This window comes from Strix uralensis, chromosome 23 (assembly GCF_047716275.1).
Source record: "Strix uralensis isolate ZFMK-TIS-50842 chromosome 23, bStrUra1, whole genome shotgun sequence".
NCBI classification, from domain to species: Eukaryota; Metazoa; Chordata; class Aves; order Strigiformes; family Strigidae; genus Strix; species Strix uralensis.
In genome coordinates this window covers 8,381,470-8,401,765 of record NC_133994.1, presented here as the reverse complement: position 1 = coordinate 8,401,765, position 20,296 = coordinate 8,381,470, and the positions used below count along the sequence as shown (strand labels likewise).

The window sequence follows — 20,296 nt, the reverse complement described above, 5'->3', positions numbered from 1 at the left end:
TGAATGACTCGAGCGTGTCCAGAGAAGGGCAACGGAGCTGGTGCAGGGTCTGGAGCACAGGTGTGATGGGGAGCGGCTGAGGGAACTGGGGGGGTTTAGTGTGGAGAAGAGGAGGCTGAGGGGAGACCTCCTGGCCCTCTGCAACTCCCTGAAAGGAGGGTGCGGAGAGGGGGGATTAGTCTCTTGAGCCAAGGACCCAGCGGCAGGCCAAGAGGGAATGGCCTCAAGCTGCGCTAGGGCAGGGTCAGACTGGCTCTTAGGAAGGATTTCTTTGCAGAAGGGGTTGTTGGGCGTTGGAATGGGCTGCCCAGGGCAGGGGGGGAGTCCCCATCCCTGGAGGGGTTGAAGAGTCGGGTTGACCCAGCGCTGAGGGATCTGGTGGAGTTGGGAACGGTCGGTGTGAGGTTCATGGTTGGACTGGAGGAGCTTCAAGGGCTTTTCCAACCGAGATGATTCTGGGATTCTGTGAATCATTTGATACACTCATTTTTTATTTACTTTTCTTGTTCCCTGGCAGGCTCCTTACCCCTCAGGACAGAATGCAGCTCCAACCACGTTGGTGTACCCTCAAGCCCCTCAAACAATGAACACGCAGCCTCAGACCCGCTCGCCGGTAAGGGAGCCCATGTTTGCTTTCTCTTACGTTCTTTCTTCCTTGTTCATGTGTTTCTTTGTGTGTATGTGTGTGTCTACAGCACTTGGCCAGTTCTCTGGAAAGCGTGCTTTACTGAACTGGAAGCACGTTCCAAATGGCAAATCTTGATTGAATTTTTCAGACACTGTCCTCGTAGGATAATTTTCCTTTTAAAGTGACTTATCAGAAACGAAGCGATGGAAGGATTCTCATCTATGTTCAAATAACACGATTTATTTTTAGCATAGTTGCTTTCAGGTTCACTTCATTTTAGAGTTTAGATTCATTACCAGAATCTTTCTCTTTTCTTCATTTTTTTTTTTTTTTAAGGAAGTTTTTTGTAAAAGGATAGACCAAAGATCAGTGAACTAAAGTGATTCTCTGCAGCAGCACTCAGTCTCCAGTGGCCTCTGGGCAATACTTCCGAATCAGTGCCACTGGATCAGTTCTAACCATTTACTGCCTAGCACCCTGGGGGTGCTCACACATTTAACATAGAGCTTCCGTGTACCCAGATCTTTTTGTGGTAAGCCCCTTTTTCATCCAACTTTTAGGTTTGGTTGTCCTCTGTAATCTTTTTTTTTTTTTTTGTGTGTGTGTGTGTATTGTAATACAGCTCTGCTATTGTAGGACTTTGATTCCCCAAACCAGGCTCTTTTTGGGGAGTTTCTGCTCATAGCTCAGTTCCACACGATGCTAGGAGACCCTCCTAGGGCATCAGATGCTTAGCCCAGCTTCTGGAGGCACAGGAGCTTACCATCACGGTGTCTCAGGTAGCCAAGGGAGCAGCAATCCCTGCGCCTCTTACAAATCCACATCTGCATCAGGACACTTTCAGGTTACCTATAAAACCACCGCACCGTTCCCAGCCCAGCACTCTTCTCTTTTTAGAGTAAGATGAACGTTCCTAAGTGTGGCAACTGAAAGCCTCCAAGACAACAGCCTTCTGTTTGTCCACATACCAGGTATATATATAAATATATATATACAGGGCAAGCTTTTCCCCCGTGTGCAGCCACACCGATGCACTTGCCCTGCATCTGGAGGTTTTGCCTCCAGGGGATTCACAGGAGGGTTAGTTCTGAGGCCCCTTAACCTCAGTGTTGATGAACGAGCCAATTAACACCAGTTTTGATGAAGTTTCTGTGATGTGGACAGCTGAAAATTTGTAACCGGATCCCCCCCCCCAACCTCCTTAGTCCCCCGTTCTGATCAGTAACGCAGGATACTGATGGTAAAAACCCCTCTTTTCTCAGTAAGTATAATCATCTTTATCTTTAATTGTTGAAAAGCGCAAATAAGTTTATATGGTTAGAACTGGAGCAAAAACCTGACTGAAGAGCTGCATCTCTAAACCAGTTTTTTTGACAGCCCAGCAGAACAGTGCCAATACATTGCACAGACAACTGGAAGAGGAGGAAGGTTTTGGAACAGAGTCCGGTTTACAGGTCCCTGGCTGGAAGAGGCTGGATAAAATACTGCATTGTAAGCAATATAACAAACTGTACTCCTTCTTGCAGGCAATTGTGCCGATGGCACTGTTTTTATTTCTTCCTTTCTTTCTTTATTATTTTTTTTACCACATCTTTTTTGTTGGCTGATCTACAGAAATGCACTGATTTTGCTTCTTTGCTAAAAGCATGAGCTACCGTGGCAGTTTCTGCCAGGTTAAGTGGCAATGCAAGGTCCAAAGTTAAACTGCAGTTGGGAGGGTCTGACCTGGTGTAGGACAGAGACCAGGGCAGCTTTGGGTTTGCCCCTCAACAGATAAACATCTTCAGGAAATTTGGCTGGAAAATGTGTCAAATTGTAGGGTTTTGGCCCCGTTATTGAGGAGGTATTGAGGAAGAATTTGTCTGCAGTTGTCAGCCATTTTTCTATTATTTTTTTTTGAACTCTCCTGTATGCAGATTTTGCCATCCGCTCTGCTAGTGACCATTTCCACCCCCATTACTAAAAGCTGCACCCATAACATCTCATTCCACCTCCCCACCCCAAAACAAATGCAAGACTAGCCCAGTGCTGAACTACTCTTGCATTTTGTTCTGGTCTTGATTTACTTTTTTTTTTTTAAATTACTGTTTTTTAAGTTATTTTTTAACCGTCTTTTTTTGGTGGTGAGGGGAGGGTGAAGAGGGGATGAGGAAGGTGGCAGGATGTCGTTGCCATCCTGAGGCTTCCATAGCACGGTCCCGTCCGTTGCGCAGCTGGTGCGGCTGCTGTGGGTAGGTAGGCTGTTGCACTAACGAGGTTGATCCTAATCCCGCTTCCTCGAGCAGCCGGAGCTTCCTCCATCCTGTTTCTGCATCCAAGGGCCATTGGCAATTGCACTGTTGAGGCTTTTCTGTTCCTTCCAGGACAGCTGCCTTTGCAATCCAACTGGCTTCACGTTTTCTCCCTGTTAGCATCGTAGTGTCACTCCGACAGCAGGAATGTCAAAAAGTGCAGCTCCAGCTGGGGGAAGGAAAATGAAATCATTCAGCACTACTGAAAATTATCTGTTAGCTCTTGCCGATGCCAGCCCCGAGCACCAGGTGATTTTAACACAAACTGTCCAATTCGAGGAGGTCTGCCAAAAACCCCTGTGATCGGAGCGGGTGTTGGAGCGATCCAGAAGTGGTTATTTTCAGAGAGGCTTGAGGTGTGCCAGCTCAACATCAGCAGATAGAGAACGTGCCCTGCTGTCCACAAAGCCGTGAGCAGGACCACAAAGAGTGCGGGTGGCAGAAGTGTTGGACCCAGATTTCATAAAGTAGTGTTCCTTTCTATCTACTATCTTCGTCGGGCAGAGAAAAAAAAAAAACCCAAAATGTCTATTTTAATCCGAGCCAGCAGTGACTACAGTTTGTTCTGTTGCTTACAGCTACTGATAGGAATAAATCCTATCAACCTGAATTATTTAAAAAAAATTTTAAAAAATCGATAGCCAGTGGTGACCAGTGCAAAATAGATTAGGGTATTTTTCACTAACTTTGAGGTTTTATTTTATTTCTTCTTTTTTTTTTCTTGTAATGCATATTGCTTTTCACCATGGAATAAACTTTAGCTTCTTAAGATGTAAGCTTCCAGCTCTTATTTTAAACACAGTGAGAACAAATCTTTTCTGTGGAACAGTGATAAGAGAGGTACTTTGGCCCTGAAATTAAGCAACACAAGGTTTTTGCACCTCATCATTCTCCTTTTGATTAATTTTTTTCATTGGTGTATCACATGGAGTGTGTAGCCCAGCCAGAAAGGCTTGTGTCAGCCCTTCCAGGGTAAGCTTTATTCCCTTTTCTCAAACACAAGACATTTGAACTGTTTTTGAGGAGTTCTTCCTTTAGGAAAATAAGGACTTGAAGTGCATTCACCTCCTGAGACTCGTCCAGGTGCCCATTTCTCATCGCTGTAGGACCCGTGGGCAGAGCCACCGTCCTCTTCACGCCCTGAGCCTTGGGAGGATGCTGAGAGTCTTTGAGTGCTTCTGTCCTGCGGTTGCTATTAAAATAGAAATTTTATCTCTTTAGTCTTACAAGATGATCATGCTTTGGTTTTTTTTTTTTTTCTTTGTAACGTAAGGCTTAGGGAAAATTTTCAAAGGTGGAAAAATCCCTCTTTGGTGAATCAGCGCAGGTCATTCTTTAGAAACTTCTGTACTAGAAATAGTCTGTGTGTGCGTATTTTCTCATTTCTGAAGGTTTTTATGACTTTTCATCCAAGTGTTATGATGAGGTGAAGGTAGAAGGAATATGTAAACACTGGGATTAGTAGACTAGTTCTTGGAAATCTTAAATATAGGCAATTAAAATATTTATAAAGGAGGAAATCAGCTGGACCAGTGAATATTTATACTTTGCTTCTCTTGTTTGATGCCATTAAAATAGCTGAGAGGTAGGGCTGCAAGTGAACCCCGGTCCACTTTTACTTACTGAAAAAAGCTCTTACTAAGAAAATCAATAATTAGTAGTCAGTTTTGACCACTCAGGCAGAGAGTAAAATGTACTGAGTCCCTGTAGTATGCATTAGCAGAGGTGGACTGTACCGTGTGCTCCGGCACGTGCGTGAAGTTCCAAAGCCATCACAACTAGCAACAGGCAGAGGCACGTGGTGGGTAAAAAGCCACCGTGGGATCTGTTTCGTTTGCTCCCATTTAATTATTGGAGCTATTATCAATAGAGTTATCTGCTCTCATCGTGGAGCTCTGCTGATTACACTGAGAATTAAGTGTTTAAATACCTAACTTGGCTTCTGGAAGAGGATACCTTGTCATCTTTATTTCTATTTTCCATTTCTTGCATTCATTTTTATTTCTATTTTAACAATCAGTTACTTATTGGAAAATGCTTTTAATGTTTACTGAGCATGTTAAATTCTGATTACTTTCCTCTGTGTGTAACCCAAGTGGGTGGGAAGCGATTTAGTAACCTGAGCTCAGGGCTGGGAACCAGGACCTCCTGTACTCCATCCAGGCTCTACCGCTGATGCCTTCAGCTCCCCGGGGACATCACGGGTTAACCTGTCTGCTTCGGTTTCAGATGGGGGTGACAAATCCGACTCATTAAGGAGGGTTATATTGTGATTGTTACGGGAAAAAAAAAAGCTGAAAATGAAATTGCACTGCGTGTGTGTGCAAAGAATTGCTGATCTTTGCCTTGCAGGGAATTTCCCGCGGCCCCCTCGCCGGCAGGACACTAGCTGTGCCTACCTGGCTCCTAACTGCTCTCCAGCCATGAGTCTCCATCCTCCACTCCCACCAAATATTTGGAACGGCTCTGAGTCCAGCTGCTTTCACCATTTACCTCCACCTTAAACAGTTTAAAATGTCTGCTGCTGCTTGTTTTAAGTTGGTTTTTGTTGGTTGGTTGGTTGTTTTTTTTCCCAGGCAGGATAAAGAATGCCTGCATTCATACACTAGAGTGCCTTTAAAATAACTAGCAGCTTTGGCTGTTTATCTCCCAGCTCTCGAGCAGCACACTTTCCCCCGTAGCGATGTTCACTCGTTATATCTCAGTACCTGTCTGTCACTGTCCTGCAGCAAAGCTTTTGACTGTTTTGTGGTTTTTTTGTTTTATTTTTTTTTTCTTGTGGGTTTATTTTGCATAGAGTGTGACATTTTGGTTTCGTTGTGGTGTTTCTGACTCTTTGTGCCTTTCCTTTTGTGTTTGTTTCTCCCGCCTTTCCTCAGTTTGCAGCGGGGCCTCGACCTGCCCATCACCAGGTACAGTACCCTGCCCCTTCATTATCATCCTAAACTAATTGGCTGGGGGAGGCGGGTGGTTGGAGGTGATTCACCCACTAACTCAGAACAAAGGCTTGCTTTGGAAACCAGCCCTGTTAGTAGATACTAGCACATGCATAACCCTGCTAACAAGCTGCCTGCAACGCAGAGTAACACTTTTAATTCTCAGTTGGTGTCACTGCACTCATTAACCACCCCACTTAACGCCGTTTCCCTAGGAAAGGAGAACCTGTAGAGATCGTTGCCAGGTATTGGTGAGATTTGCTTGCCTTTTCAAGTTGCTGGAAACTTTGCTGAATACTTTTCAAACTAGTCCGTGGATTAAATTGCCTGAGATGAAGATGTCAACAAGAACCAGGCGTTCACAACCCTGAGAAAATCCTACTTTTCAAACTCGGAGCAAGGCAAATGACTTTCCAGCCCATACATTTCTTGTGTGATACACCTGGTTATCTGTTATCACTACTTTGCTTAACGTTGTTTTTGCTCACCCTATGAAAGCCAGACATTTAGGAATCTTTGTAGTATTCCTGTTGCATGACTTGGACTTTGTAAGGAACCACCTGATTAAGAAGAATGTAAACTAGGAATAGCTCTGGCTCATGAAACTCATGGGCAGGGCTTATTAGAGTGGCAGAAATACCCAGAGGACCTCTTCAGCGTCAGGACAGATGCACAGGGCCCTTCTGTGCTAGTCAAGGTGTCCGAAGTTGTCTTTTCTATCAACTCCTACATCCATCTTGGCCAAACCCCTTTTCCCCTGGGGGCTTTTGAGGGGCTGAGGTGGTGCTGATGGGTGGGAAAGAGGAGGTGAGGCATGGCAAGTGCAAGAAAGCTATTCCAGATTCGGTTGTTTCTGTGTCACTCTTCAGTCTCTTGGCTTGGAAGAAACAGGTTGTTTCTACCAAGTTAATAGGAAGAAGAAAAAAAAAAAATTCCTTTAGCTCCAGTGATGTTGGGACAGGGAATTAAGTCACAGAAGGCTTGTTCCAGGAGAATTATTTTGTTCTCACTTTGCTCCTGTTAGTGTGAGCAGTTTAATACTGTAGAGACGAGCACCTTTGGGAAAGTACTGTCTCAGGAGAGCAGGTAAGTGCGTTAAGTGGGCACAGACACCCAAAAAAGCTGATAATCATTGTTCCTTCCACCTCAGAGAGCAGCATGGAGGCAGGCGCCCTTCCAGAGCAGGACAAAAAAAGGCTTAAAAATGAGAATGAGGCGTTTGCACTTGTTTGCTGGCAGGCAAACGTCATGTGAGAGAGAGAGAGAGAGATTGTTTTTGTGCGTGGCAAGGGATTGCATTGACAGGCGGTGGTGGAGGAATGTTTGCAGGATGACTGGGCAGCGTAGGGAACGACGGAATTAGTATCTTGTTTAGATACTATTGTTCTTGACCTTAACTTCAGGTCTGTGTTTATATTACATGATACTGAAAATGCATCGCTGTTCAGAAACTCGTTAGTTCTTTCGTAGGTTGTTACTGAGGCAAATTCTATATTCACTTATATATTCAGCCATTTAATATTCTTATAAAAATTACTGAACTCGCGATGAGCAGATTTTGGACCATGAGTCTCGAGGCAGCGTGCAGCCTTGGGGGAAACAATTTCAGCACTCGCTGCTTTTACTCTACCACCAGTCTGTCATAACTTGATTTAAAACTTTCTTTTGGACCCAGTTATGACCCTACCTGCAGGTTAAAACTTGTAATTTCCAAGTGTTTTCCCAATTTTAACTGCGTTGCAGTTAGATTTTTGACTCTGTTACGTTTGAAGTCTGCTTATAATTATCTGAGAGAAGCTGTCACCGTTAGAAAAACATTTCAGGCTTTATTCCCAGTTATGTCTGTCATGTGCTGGATCAGGACAGGCACAGAGAAACCAGGGCTATAGATGAGCTGTTTATTTCTTTTAATCCAAAAGTCTCTGCCCGTGGTGCGGATTGGGGATGGAGAGAGGGATTTTTGCCACCGAGCTGTGCAGGAGGGTCACGGCTGTTGAAGCGAGGTCATCCCAAACTGAAGTGTTAGAGGTTGCTGGAGACCAGCGTGAATAATTATTCTGACACGGGAAACTTCACGTGCTGAAATTGTGTAACATAAGCAGTACGCTTTGAGACTGATTTTGTAACGTAAAAAGTACTAAATAAGTAAATCAACTGTAGCAGCGTTAATATTTGTTGCAACAACATAAGGTGCTCTTCTAAGAAAGCAGCACGCTGAGGTTTGCAACAATTCCTGTGTCAATCCCAGTGTGATTTTATTAAATGTGCTTTTTATTGATTGTGTCTTTTTCAGTCAAATAATGGATTATTCTTTAATGTTATTTCCTGTAATTATTACGTCTTTAAAGAACTCAAATTAGCATGATTTAAGCACCTGAAGTTGACTGGCAACTTTATAAGCAATTTATTTTCTGATGGGAATGTCTGCCTTGGTAGCTCCAAGCCAGTGGGTGCTATAAAAAGTGTGATCAAAATCTATGAGAGAAAATAGTAGAATGGGGTTTAGGATGCTATACTAAGAAAATAGTGTCTGAAGTCAAATGAAAATAGCTGCAGTGGTTCTGATTAAAGGTTAAATGTGTAGCAGTGATCCTTGATTCCAGTAACACTGAGAAACTGCTAAAAAGTCTTATTTTACAGGAGAAAGAAAATGAGCCCTACAAAGTGTTTTGTGGCAGTATTTCTCTATATACACACACATACATATATATATTTTTATATATTTATTATATATATTTTAAAATATACTATCAACTTGTGTTTTTCTTGAAATGCAGTAGCAGACTCAGGTACTACCCTGCCTGGGCTTGCTACTCTGTTTGTGCGCAGAACATCCCTTTTTTATTTTCAAAGTGAGGCTCTTGAGTCACTTTGATGCTTCTGATCCTCATGAAGCACAATTGAAAATAGCAGTTTTCTGCTAATCTGAAGTCTGAAATGTAGAAATGTCCGAAATGTAATAACCCTTAATTTAAGAAGTGACTTCAGGAGCATATGGGTTATTTTAAAAGGGATGCTCAGAAGAGGCCAGTGTAATTAAAAACAGAAATAAGTATAAACTGAAATGTCGTAGTTCCCTTTCTGACTTATAATTGTATTTGAGATTAGTTTACTGGTTATGGCAGACTAATTTAGTTTGAGGTTGCTGGTGTAGTTTGTTCCAGTTTTAGCTTGGGGTTACTTGAGTTCTTTTGGGTATAGCTTATACAACAGAAGGCTGGGTTTGGCCATGTCCTGTTGTTAAAAAGCCTTGTGATTTGGAGAGGTCATGAATTTATTCCCTGAGCTGACTCAAGACTAACCATTTTGTAGCTTTTCAGAGTATCTCGAGTTAGAAAGCAGTCGGAAACAGCTGCCATAGTCAATTCTTTGTCTTCATCTATAGGCGTGTAAAGGAGCTACCAGTTTTAAATCTCATGGTTGATACAAAAAGGGTTTTTTGGTCCCCCTGCCCCTCCTTTTTATCATTTAATAAATAATAAAACTGGGAAAGTCTGAGGCAGGGGAGAAAAACAAGACTGGTGTTGCGCCCAAAGGGCTGCACCAGGTTGCTGGTGGCCACTGGGGAAGCAAGATGTAGACCTGGGGATTTTCTTCTGCAGCTCCTGCTTCTGGCACCACGTCTTTAGGTCTCAAGGCCGCAGTTCCTCAGCCGAGCCCTGGTGCCTGTGTTAAAGTTTAAAAGATCAAATATAATGTGCCAGCTTTCATCTGCAAGTAGCCGTGGTTCCTGCTGTGCTGCCTGCACGGACACCTTCTGCTCCCTTTTCCAGGTCAGGGCTAAGTTATCCCACCAGCCTTCTTGGTGGGACCAGAAAGACTAAAGATTAATAACAGAGCTGTCTCAGAGTATGAGAGGCTTAATTAAAGCAGAGAGCTTGGGTGTATGATTTGATTTGATAGCGTTGGTGACAACTTGTTGAACTTTCACTTTCTCTGCAGCCTTCTGCCAGGGCTTTGTGGACCCTTTGCAATTGCCAGCCTTGATCTGATCTAGGAAAAAATAGACAGGTGCCTATCCACGTTGTGTTTGATGGGCTAAGCTTAGCACAGGGGTTTTTTCAGTCCTTTTTCCACAATTTTATTTTTCAGTGAAGCTTTTAGAGTAGGGAGGGAGTGTTCCACCACTGGAAATGATGGCTTAGGAGGAGAGTAAATAGAAAATCAATTAAAATGCAGTGGTGGTTTATCAGAAAGAGGTTGATGCTCTCTTTAATCATTGATTTTTCTAGATGACAGCCTCTTATCTGGCTGGCCTTCAACAGACTTTTGGCACAGGGTCATGTGGGAAGAAAATTAAGCAGGAGAAGATGATGGTTAATAAAAGGATGTCAGGGCATGTATATATAAGGAGTGACTAAGAAGTAAATGGCAGGGTAGTGCTGAGAGGGGTAGGCAGCAGGTTAGTAGTGGATTTCCTTAATATTGATGTTAATTACTCTGGCACAATTAGGTATGTGTCTGCAGCAAACTTGGTGAGTGCAACGCGAGGAAATGTGGTTAGTGCAGGGATGCTGGGTGCTGTGCAAGGAGGACTGGTGTGATGGAAGCGAGGTGTAATCCAGCACTGCAAGGTGCAAGCCCTTATACTTCAGTGCCAAGGAGAAGTTTTTATTCTATAAAGTGGGAGCTCACCAGCTGAAACCACCTGTCCCATGCAATCTTTAGACAAACCACCAAAGTCATCTCCAGTTGAGACAGGGAGTTATTACTGCTGCATTGGGAAGTACTGGGGAAACCCTGTCTGGAGCGTCTGCGCAATTCTGCTTTTTTATTTTCCAGGAAGACTTCCTTGAGCAGGTGGATGAAGGGCTGCGGAGATGATGAGAGCTTATTAAAGCAGGCTGAAAGAGTTGAGCTTGAGGCAGCCAGTAAAAGCGATGTCTGGTTGTGCTCCATAAATATATGGGGGATCAACCCTAGGAGGGAAAAAATGAAAAGACCATATTGCCCAGTAGTACCGACTCTAAGATGATCCAAGAAATCCTTCCCTAACAGAGGTGGACAGATAAGGGATGGGACTGTGACTTGGGGACCACGGCTCAGGTCCTCGCAGGTTGCTGAACGACCGTGCAGCATGTTTCACGCTAATTTGACCGTCATTAGACATAGCAGAAGTGAATTTTTGAAGGAAGTAGTCAAGGCAGGGTTGATGTAATGTAGGGTTTCTATCAGAAGCCTTACTGTGGCCCAGGGTATCTTCATTCTGACCCTGAGTGGATCCTGTATGTGTTCCACTCCAAATCCTGCACTTCCTAGAAGAAACGGACACAAATATAGCAGATTTTAGTCTCTTGGTGTTCTCCCATGGGACATCATTAGCATGACTTGAAAATGTCATCTTTGCACACATATATTTGACCTTGCAAGATAATTTTTTTAGCAAATCAAGTCAGAACAGTGAAACATTTCTGAGAATGACTTTAAATATTGCTAGTTTAGCTTTGGAGGGGCAGGAACAAGGATGGAGCATAAAACAGGCTGCCAACCAGGTGATACTTATTTTGAACAGTAAAACCCACATACGAATGGGAGGCACAGTGCTCTGATGATACTGGATTTTCTTGAGAATTTTAGTTTTACTTACAAGAAGGGGAGCAGCTAAAAGCAGTTCAAACTTTGCCAGAGAGATCTCTGGTTGGCACTTCCGAAAGCTTCTGATGGTCTTGTTGCTTGGAATAATGGATCTGCTTTTTCTTCATCCTGTATCTGTCTTCCTACTAGTGATCAAATCCTGCTTTTTTTCCTCTGAATTTGAGCTACCTCTGCGATGGTGTGGGCAATATAGAGTGTTTTTGGGGAGGTTGGATCTTTTAGCGTAGAGTTTTCTTGCTGGAGGTCCTCATTCTGCTGTAGAACAGCTTAGCAGTACCGTGGTGGTGTTTAATGGTTGAGGGGGGGAGCGAGCCTGTCAACACACCCCCCAGTTTGGCGCACAGAGCGTGCTTTCCTTCCTCCTGCTCCAGCAGGAGAGAGAGCTGCCTTGCGTTTCGTGAAGTTCCTTCAGCGTATCACCCCAACAGATAACATCTCGTGATCTTTTAGGCACCAGTTGCCAGTGACGGAAATGAAAAGCTGTCCGTAAACAAGGAGTTTCTGTTGCTGTAAGTTTGGTTTTTTCCTCGGTGGTTTCAGGGACGTTATTAGCAGGTTTTGTAGGTGTAGCAGAAACTTGAGGAGCAGGGTTCGTGGCTGTGGCTCTCACCGGTGGAGGATTCCCATCTCTTGCGGTGAAGGCTTTTCTGTGCTGTCCTGGGGGTGTAGTTACTGTCAGTAGAGAGGCAGGTCTCGCTTTGGCCTCCAGACCATTTTTTACTCTGCATAAATACAGAATCGTGGTGGCTATTTACTTTCCCCACCCCCCCACCCCCCCACCCCACTCGGGGGAGACTTCTGCTGTAACCTGCTAACAGGTTAGAAATAGTCATTACTCAGCAATTTGCAGTGAAAGAAGAAAGGACTTTTGCACTTTTTGGTGTCTTTGGATATTGAAAAATTGCAGACTCTAGTTATTCTCACCATAAATTCAGCATACACCCTTGGTTCATGCAGCACTGGTGTAATTCCCCCACATCTAGACAGCCACACAGTTTTTATTAATGTGGGAGCACGGTAATGTGTTGCTCTTCTGGTTTCCTTTCTGCACCCTTGCTACCAAACTTTTCTCCCCAAACAGTTGCCTTCTCCTGGTTCAGGTCACACTTACAGTTTGCTGGTGACAATTCTTCATCCAGATTAACAGGGTTGGACATAAAAGCATTGCGCTCATCTTAATGGTGTCTGGATTTCTGAGACAGGGCGTCATCCGTGGCTTTTCTGGAGAAATCATTTGCTATGGGGAACAACTTAGGTGTCATAAAGTCTTCAGCAGCACCAGAATGACCATATTAAGCTCATTGTCAAGTACAGAGGCATCCCAGCTTCCGCCCTACCCTGACTACCGAGGCAGATAAGCCCAGCTCATTCCTTCATTCCTCAGTGGTTACCACTCTCTTTTCTTCCCACCGCTCATGTTAGTGACTCACAGACTATTTCCATCAATGAACTTCATCAGTCAGCAGTCTTCGATGTGATGTACGATGACCTAATTATTATTATTTTTCTGTTTAACAATTGTACATGGCATTTCTTATCCTTCCAGTCTTGGTGCAGAAGTGGAGACCAAATCCATGATTTGAGCAAGGGTTTCTGCTTTATCTACTGCCTCTGTATCACTGAAAGAGACCAGAAAGGAAAAACGTTTGATGTTTTAGGAACAGAGTAAACATAAATTCTTTCTGTAGTATCGTATTTCCTGCAGTTAATCATGTTTTGGGGTTTGTTGTTTTCATTTTTTTTTTTTTTTAAACTTTTGTGCTTCCATATAAAACTTTTCTAGAAGTTTCTGACCCTTGCCTTGGGATTCTGGTAGAAGAGTCCTTGGTACCAGTTCGGTGTCTTTTTCTTGCTGTTTCTGTAAGGGATTGGTCAAAGCAGGATAGAAAGATGAATGGAATTGTGTGCAATTAGGGTGCATGTTATATCCTACTCCTTCCTATTGATCTGTAAGCTGTTCCATTGGCTTTCTTTCTGTTTCCTGCTGCTTTCTTGCTTCGTTATTGAAGGGAGGATTCAGACCTATACAGGTAATTTTAACTCCTGGTTCTGCATGGCCTAAGTGTCTCTATCACTTGTATCATTACTCCGTTAGTGAATGCGTTAACGTCTGATGCATATCTTACCGACTGAGTTTCCAAGATTGCAAAGACGCCAGAGCAAGGTCTTCCAGTGCCATGAATGCTCCATACCGTGGATGCTGATGCCTTTCCCAGCGCGTAAGGGTTGAGAACGGAGAGCGTACCAGGGGGTTGCTTGGTTTCCTGGACCTGGTCCATCTGCGTGGGGCATCACTTCATGCAAACGTGGTACAAGAGTTTGGTGCCACCCTGGAAGAGGTTGCCACCTTCCTGAAAACGGAGGGCGAGACGAGTCACCTGGCTCAATTCGTACAAATGAGGCACCTCTGGCCTTTGTAAAAAATTTTTAGCTGCTCTGGAGGTATATTGTAACAGTTGCCTTCATCTTTTATTTCCCTAGCAAATTTATAAAGGTGGCTTTTGGCAGCCAACCCACCTTATAAAAAAATATATTTGACAAAAATAATTTTTCTCACGTTCGCTCTGAAAGTTGAGCTGTATAATTCAGTAGGTGCCAATTAATAATTATTGGAGTTGGAGGTTTCTTACCTTTTTCTACCTCGTAAAATAGAAGGCTGTAGCATGATCTTGCTATTTACAGATAAACAGACATTGTCCTGCAGTTTTCTGAATGCGTGGCAACCCTTTGAAAGTAGCATTATACTTATAATATTGCAATGATATTTCAAATTCTTTCCCGGAAAGTCTGACCGGTTCTTTGCTTTCTCTCCTCTCTCCCTTCCCCACCCTAGTTTTTTCAGAGGCCTCAGATACAGCCTCCCAGAGCCACCATCCAGAACAGCAGCCCCTCCATCCGTCCTGGTGCGCAAACACCGACTGCGGTCTATCAAACCAACCAGCACATCATGATGGTTAATCATCTGCCAATGCCCTACCCGATGCCTCAGGGCCCCCAGTACTGTATACCACAGGTAAAAATACATTGTCCAGGCACCTAAGGAACTGCAAAACAACGTTTGCTCCATCTGGATTTTCTCAAGACCTGCCGCAGAGTTGGGGGGGGTGTGTGTGAAATTAAGCCGGTAGTTGCATGTCTAGCCTCTGCCCTTTTTTTGGTATGAAGTATTTGTTTTTCTGTGCATAGAGGCAGTAAGAATAAATTACCTTTCTAGTTTTTGAGGTCCTTCTCAAAAACAGTGTGAAACTAAGCTCTTGAAAAATGTTTAGTGCTATAAATGTATCTAAATTGACTTTAATATATCTACAGTTACTCTAAAATGGTTGGACTCGGTGATCCCAAGGGTCTTTTCCAACCTGAATGATTCTGTGATTCTGTAAAACCTTGGGCCTCACCAGTATTGCTGAAATCAGGGAAGCGACTGTTTTCTACTTCAGGTCTCGTGTCCTCCCTGTCTTGTCTTTAGATGTCATAGCTTCCCTCTCTTTTTTTATTTGTTTGACAGTAACATTTCTGAATCTGTAACTAATTGGTTTGATAATCAGATCTCCGTTGATTTGGGGGGGCTCTGTTACAGGGTCTCTATGCAACAGCATGAAGTTGCCCAACTCCTTGTGAATTGATGGTTATTTTTTTTTCCCTCCTAGTATCGTCACAGTGGCCCTCCGTACGTCGGGCCCCCACAGCAGTATCCCGTTCAGCCGCCAGGACCAGGACCCTTTTATCCAGGACCAGGTCCTGGAGAATTCCCCAACGCCTATGGTAAGCCTTCTGCTTGGAGATTTCATATAAATTATTTTCTGGGTGTGTTTTTCTGTTGTCAAGCTGAAGATTTATAACAGCGGAATGGATTAGCATTTGTTTGAACTTCAAATAGCTGCTCAATTTGGTTGTGTCACAGCCCTTATTTTTCACTCCTGAAAAATTCACAGTAACAGAGTATTGTTTGTACGAGTGCTTAAGGAAAGGCTGCAACTCACAGAGCTACCCATAATCACATGTGAACAAGAATGGTGGCTATTTGTTATTCCCTGCTCGATCATTATTATTTATTAAGGTATTGTGAATACATCTGGCAGCCCTGGTTTCCATTGAGCTATGCCCTGAATATGTTCACAGCCATACAGCAGTTAACATTTCTTATCCCTGCGTTCCTTGTTTGGCATTTAGTGAGGGAAAAGAACAAGCCATGTGGTTTGATTCACTGGTTTTATACTGCAGAGATGAAGTCAGTCCAGTCAAGGAGTTTGTTAACCATGCACAAGCTGAAATTTGCCGTTTTAATGGGCAACTCCTGGTCTTGCCTTTCTCAAGCAGAAGGGTTGGGAGATTGCCCAACCTCATTGTGTGTGCTGTGGTTGTTTGGCACACTATATTCGCTATATTTAGTTGGTTCTCCCAGGTACTGAGCTTCAAAGCTGCACCTAAAAATCCAGAAGCTGCGTGTCCAGTGCTGGGCATCCCTCCTGTCTGCATCTCACAGGTTCTTGACTCCTCCAGGACCCCACAACTGCCTCTCCTTTGGGTCCCAGTTTGCAGACCCCGTGTATCAGTGGGTGACTGTCCTTCACTGCCCCATGACACCTCTTTCCTTGGCAATCATCTCTATGTAAAAGTAATTAAGTCCTTTCTTAATAATTTCCAGTGTGTTGCCACATACAATATATATCATACTTACATCACAGTCCCCGTAAGGTTTTCTGTGGGATCTGTATTTTGATAGTTAAATCAGCTCCTGCAAGCTGTATTTGAATGAGGTTCAGGATTAGGTATCTTGCAGTCATGTACATCACTTTTTTTTTTTTTATTTACCTTCCCTTGCTCATTTATGGGAACATTTGAGAAATCCACCAGGATGATTCTAGTCATCGCCCTGTTTTACGGTGGGGTTTTTTTAAAGGGTTTTCACCTCTCGATACCAAATTTGAGGTGTTTTGTTCAGTCTGATTGCTACCTGCCCACGCTCATTCTGTAATCTGTTGGGGGCAGAGATACTATCAACTTTCCATGCGGCTTTAGCTGTTGGTATTTCAGAGTGTTAGAAGTGAATGATTACCAGGGCTGAGCAGTGACAGCCCTGTACCGTTGGCAGAATTGCATGTTTGCTCTTCACAAATACAGATTTTGTTTTAAAGGGGAGAAAAGCCCCAGTTGCTTCCCTGCTTATCATTTTAAAAGGCCTGGACGGGTTTTTTTTTTTTCCTTCTTTCTTTTATTTTTGTATTTGTTTGGGGTATTAGAGAGCTAATGGGACTACTTGCTTTGAAAGGTTGCCATGAAGCCTTTAAATTTGGTTATGCAATTTCTAAATAAAACAAGAGAGTGCAATTATAAGGCAGCTAGTTCCTGTTTGCTTATCCTAGAAGAAATAAAGAGAAGAAATACTGCAGTTGCTCTTTAAATCTTTAAATCTGATTCACTAAATGAGGGCATTACCCAGTATTCCTCGTTTTTTCTGCTGTTACAGGTCTGCTTTCTTAATTTCTGCTCGCTTCGTGCCGTTTGTCTGTCTTCACTTCTGTAATTTGGAAAAGGTTCCTTTCCGGTTCCTTTTCACTCCTGAAAGCTCTGGTTTCTTGCACAGAGGCTTGTCATCTTTCAGTCCCAGCTTGTTTTTAGGTCGCTGCCTCTGCAGAGCATCAGTGGGCGAAGCTGGAGCCCTCCGTCGTGCAGAGCATTTTCCAGGCAGAGAAGGTTTAGCCAAGGAAGAGGATGATTGCAGGTTTGCCTGTACTCATCCACCTTTCCCTCCTGTTGCTTCCTTGCTATTTATATAGGGACTGGAAATGTTCTGTCTCTCACCAGGCGCTGCTCGTGGCGTTGGGAGACAACTAAATTTGCAATACAGGCGTGGATAATGCTGCTGGCAGCAGCCTTTCCCGTAAACCTCAGGATTTTGTAGCCAGTGTGGCTTCTAGACATCAAAATCATAGCAGTTTGGCAGGCTGTAAAGGTGATAAGGGAAAATACTGTAGAAGACAAAACTTGTGAAGATGGACAGTGCATTTTTTTTTTAACGGTCTCAGTTTTGCCATTTATCGCTCTCTTTTATATCAGCGAGTTTCTGCGCTACGCTGGGAAAGACCTTGAAACGGTGAATGGGAAGGAGGGAGAATAAAACTTGGGTGCCACTGAAGTGGAAAGGATCAAAAGGCAGGGTGCAGAGCAAAGAACGTCACGCTGAAAAACGCGTTTGGCTTCTTGCCACAGAAGCTATATTTCTTCCCAGAAGTCACTCTTGCTTTTCGGGATTTTCTTTTTTTAAAGTGTTTTTCATCAAGGAGGAGTCCTTCCTTGCGTTACGCTGTAGCTCGCTCTCTGCCAGGGATCATGTTACAGGCTATCTGATTAGATCTGTTTTCTAGGAAGCTAGAAATCAAGATAATTAACACATTACAGGGCTCCCAGGCTTGCTCCTCTCCTCTCATGTTCTCCAAACTCATCTTGTACACCTGGCCGGCTTGGCCAAAGCATTCATCGGAGGAGTTTGAGGCTTCGTCACTGTTTTTAAGGAGAGAGACAGGAGGGTTCTCGCTTCCCAAGCTGTTGGGGACGCTGACAGAGGAGTTTATTGAATCGCATAGGCCACCTTAATTGCAGCATCCAAGAGTGAGTACAGCTAGCTGAGCTTTTAGCAGCTTGATGCTGGTAATGTGCAATGCTCTTCCCTTTGAGCTACCTGCCTGCTATTTCAGCAGGGAGACGTTCTCACTCTGAGCATGCAGACAGGGAGCCTGCTACGAGTTTCTGCTTTCCAGTTCTCAGTTGGAGGAATGCATCCTCTGAAGTTGCAGATCGGGCTGTGCTAGGCTGGCTTCCTTTGCTGTCTTGGATTTCACTGTTTGCTTGAGATAATAATAACCTCTCGGTTTGGTTACAGACACACAATACAGATTTTCATTCCCATTTAAAGGTTAGTTCAGTTGAAGAATAAATCAGATTGCTCCAGATGCAAGTGCCAGCAGGCAGTCCATCTAGCACCCATACCTAGAGGGGAAAAACCCCTCCAAAATCTCACAAGTTTACCTGATATCTCATCCACAGACAGGAGACAGCTCTACTATGCCACCTTTATTTCTCTCTGGCACGTTTTTAAAGCACACGGTCATTTTGAACCAGTCTTATTCCACAGAGAAAAACATAATGAAACTATATTGGATATTATGAATATAATCAACAACGTGGTGTAATTTTGCAGTAATAACTGTGGTCGTGCTTTTTTTGTGTTACAGCATGAGAAGAACATAGCTTGTAATTAGATTTTCTTGGCTATGCTTCAAAATAGGTTGCGGTTGACCTTGTAAATTCTTTGTGATGGTTTGACTGAATTTCTCTACAAAGGTAAAAAAAGCCCTCAACTGCAAATCCACCTGTTTGTCAGTCAGAGGAGTCCAAGGATGGGACACTTTTCATGCCTTGGTGATTTCAGCAGCCCGTGAGAAATGGATGCACGTGATTAGTTTTTCTGTTTGTGGCAGAAAAAAAAGATTAAATAGTGACTTAATCACTTGTCTTGCTGGAGTAACAGCTTCTGTTTCAGTGGAAGTGGGGAAGAGCAAAACAGACTGGTTACTAGCCGGATGTTAGGAGTTCTGGCTTTTGAAGAGAGCGAGGAGTATGTGGTCAGTTTTACCTCTTGCACTTGGTTTTCTTTCATTAACAGATGAACTGAACTTTTCTCTCTCATTTCTGTCTTGTCCTCTCCCAGGAACACCTTTCTACCCAAGTCAGCCAGTGTATCAGTCAGCACCCATCATAGTGCCTACACAGCAGCAGCAGCCTCCACCAGCTAAAAGAGAGAAAAAAACGGTGAGTGATTGTCATTGACTGATACATCCTCTCTGAGAATTGTCCTGCTTGTAAAGTTGAAGGAAATTAATAGTGATCTTAAGCTTAAACTGAGCTTTACCTTCACAGAGAGGCTAAGTCTTACCTTTCACACCTAAATGTAATTAAACATTGTACAATGCTGCAATGTTGTCTTACTTTCAGTTTTTCTACGGGAACTTTCTACTCTGAGTTTGTAACATCTCAGCTAGTCAAAAAGGAAAATATTTTTGCTGGTTTTCTAACAAATATAAATCATCTCCCCAAGCCTGGGATCCTCAGCTGCCTGCACTGCTGCTTAGAGTTTTACCAAAGAGCCAGGTGGGAATGAACAAACTCAGGTCAGTTTGGGACAATGTTGGGAGTTGGTTCAAACTGACAAAAAGAAATTATTTAATATCATGCCTCGGAAAAGGTAGAGAAACAGTAAGTTGTGGACATATTTGCAGGCTTGAAAGAACCCGAACGCATGACATGATGAAAATGGGTAGAGGTTTGGAGACCACACTTCCTCTCTGCCTAATTCACTGGTGAGAGTTCGAGAGAGACAGATTAATGGAATCTAAACCCGTTTGCAGGTGGATGATGGTAGGGAGTGCTAAAGGCACACCAGGTGAATGTAACATTTCAACAGAAAAAGTTCGGGGTGGGCTTGTGAATCGTTTCTAAATGATTGAAAAGGAAATTACTTTACATTACTATGTGTGTTAGAGTGGTTTGAAAACATTAAAAGAACTGTTTCCTGGGGGGAAAAAATAAGACTTGTACATGTCTCAAAATGGAAAACTTGTATCTTTTGATTTTTGAAGATGATCTGAGATGACAGTTGATTTGGGAAACTGGAAGAGCTGAACAATGCGTTAGCTGGGCTTGCAAGAAAGGCCTTGTTTGTAGCTGCTGTCAGCAAAGGGTGGTGCAACTCTTCTGCCACCTCTTCACCATCCTCTTCAGTCATAGGGAGTCTCTTTTCAGCATCCAAAACATGACATGGCCAGATCATTAATGCCATTTGAAATGCA

The 20,296-nt window shown here is 43.4% G+C and overlaps 1 protein-coding gene across 20 annotated transcripts in view; it reads left to right on the top strand.

The window, feature by feature from the left end:
* Window positions 1-20,296, top strand: part of EIF4G3 (eukaryotic translation initiation factor 4 gamma 3) — a 149,379-nt gene that overhangs the window by 69,325 nt on the left and 59,758 nt on the right. For 6 of the 20 annotated variants that reach the window (XM_074893016.1, XM_074893003.1, XM_074893002.1 and 3 more), the window contains exons 4-10: window positions 518-613; window positions 2,006-2,119; window positions 5,799-5,831; window positions 13,460-13,480; window positions 14,284-14,463; window positions 15,098-15,212; window positions 19,159-19,259. In XM_074893016.1, coding sequence (XP_074749117.1) covers window positions 518-613; window positions 2,006-2,119; window positions 5,799-5,831; window positions 13,460-13,480; window positions 14,284-14,463; window positions 15,098-15,212; window positions 19,159-19,259 — 660 coding nt within the window. The remainder of the gene's footprint in view (window positions 1-517; window positions 614-2,005; window positions 2,120-5,798; window positions 5,832-13,459; window positions 13,481-14,283; window positions 14,464-15,097; window positions 15,213-19,158; window positions 19,260-20,296) is intronic. The other 14 variants (XM_074893019.1, XM_074893005.1, XM_074893018.1 and 11 more) reach the window with 5 other exon arrangements.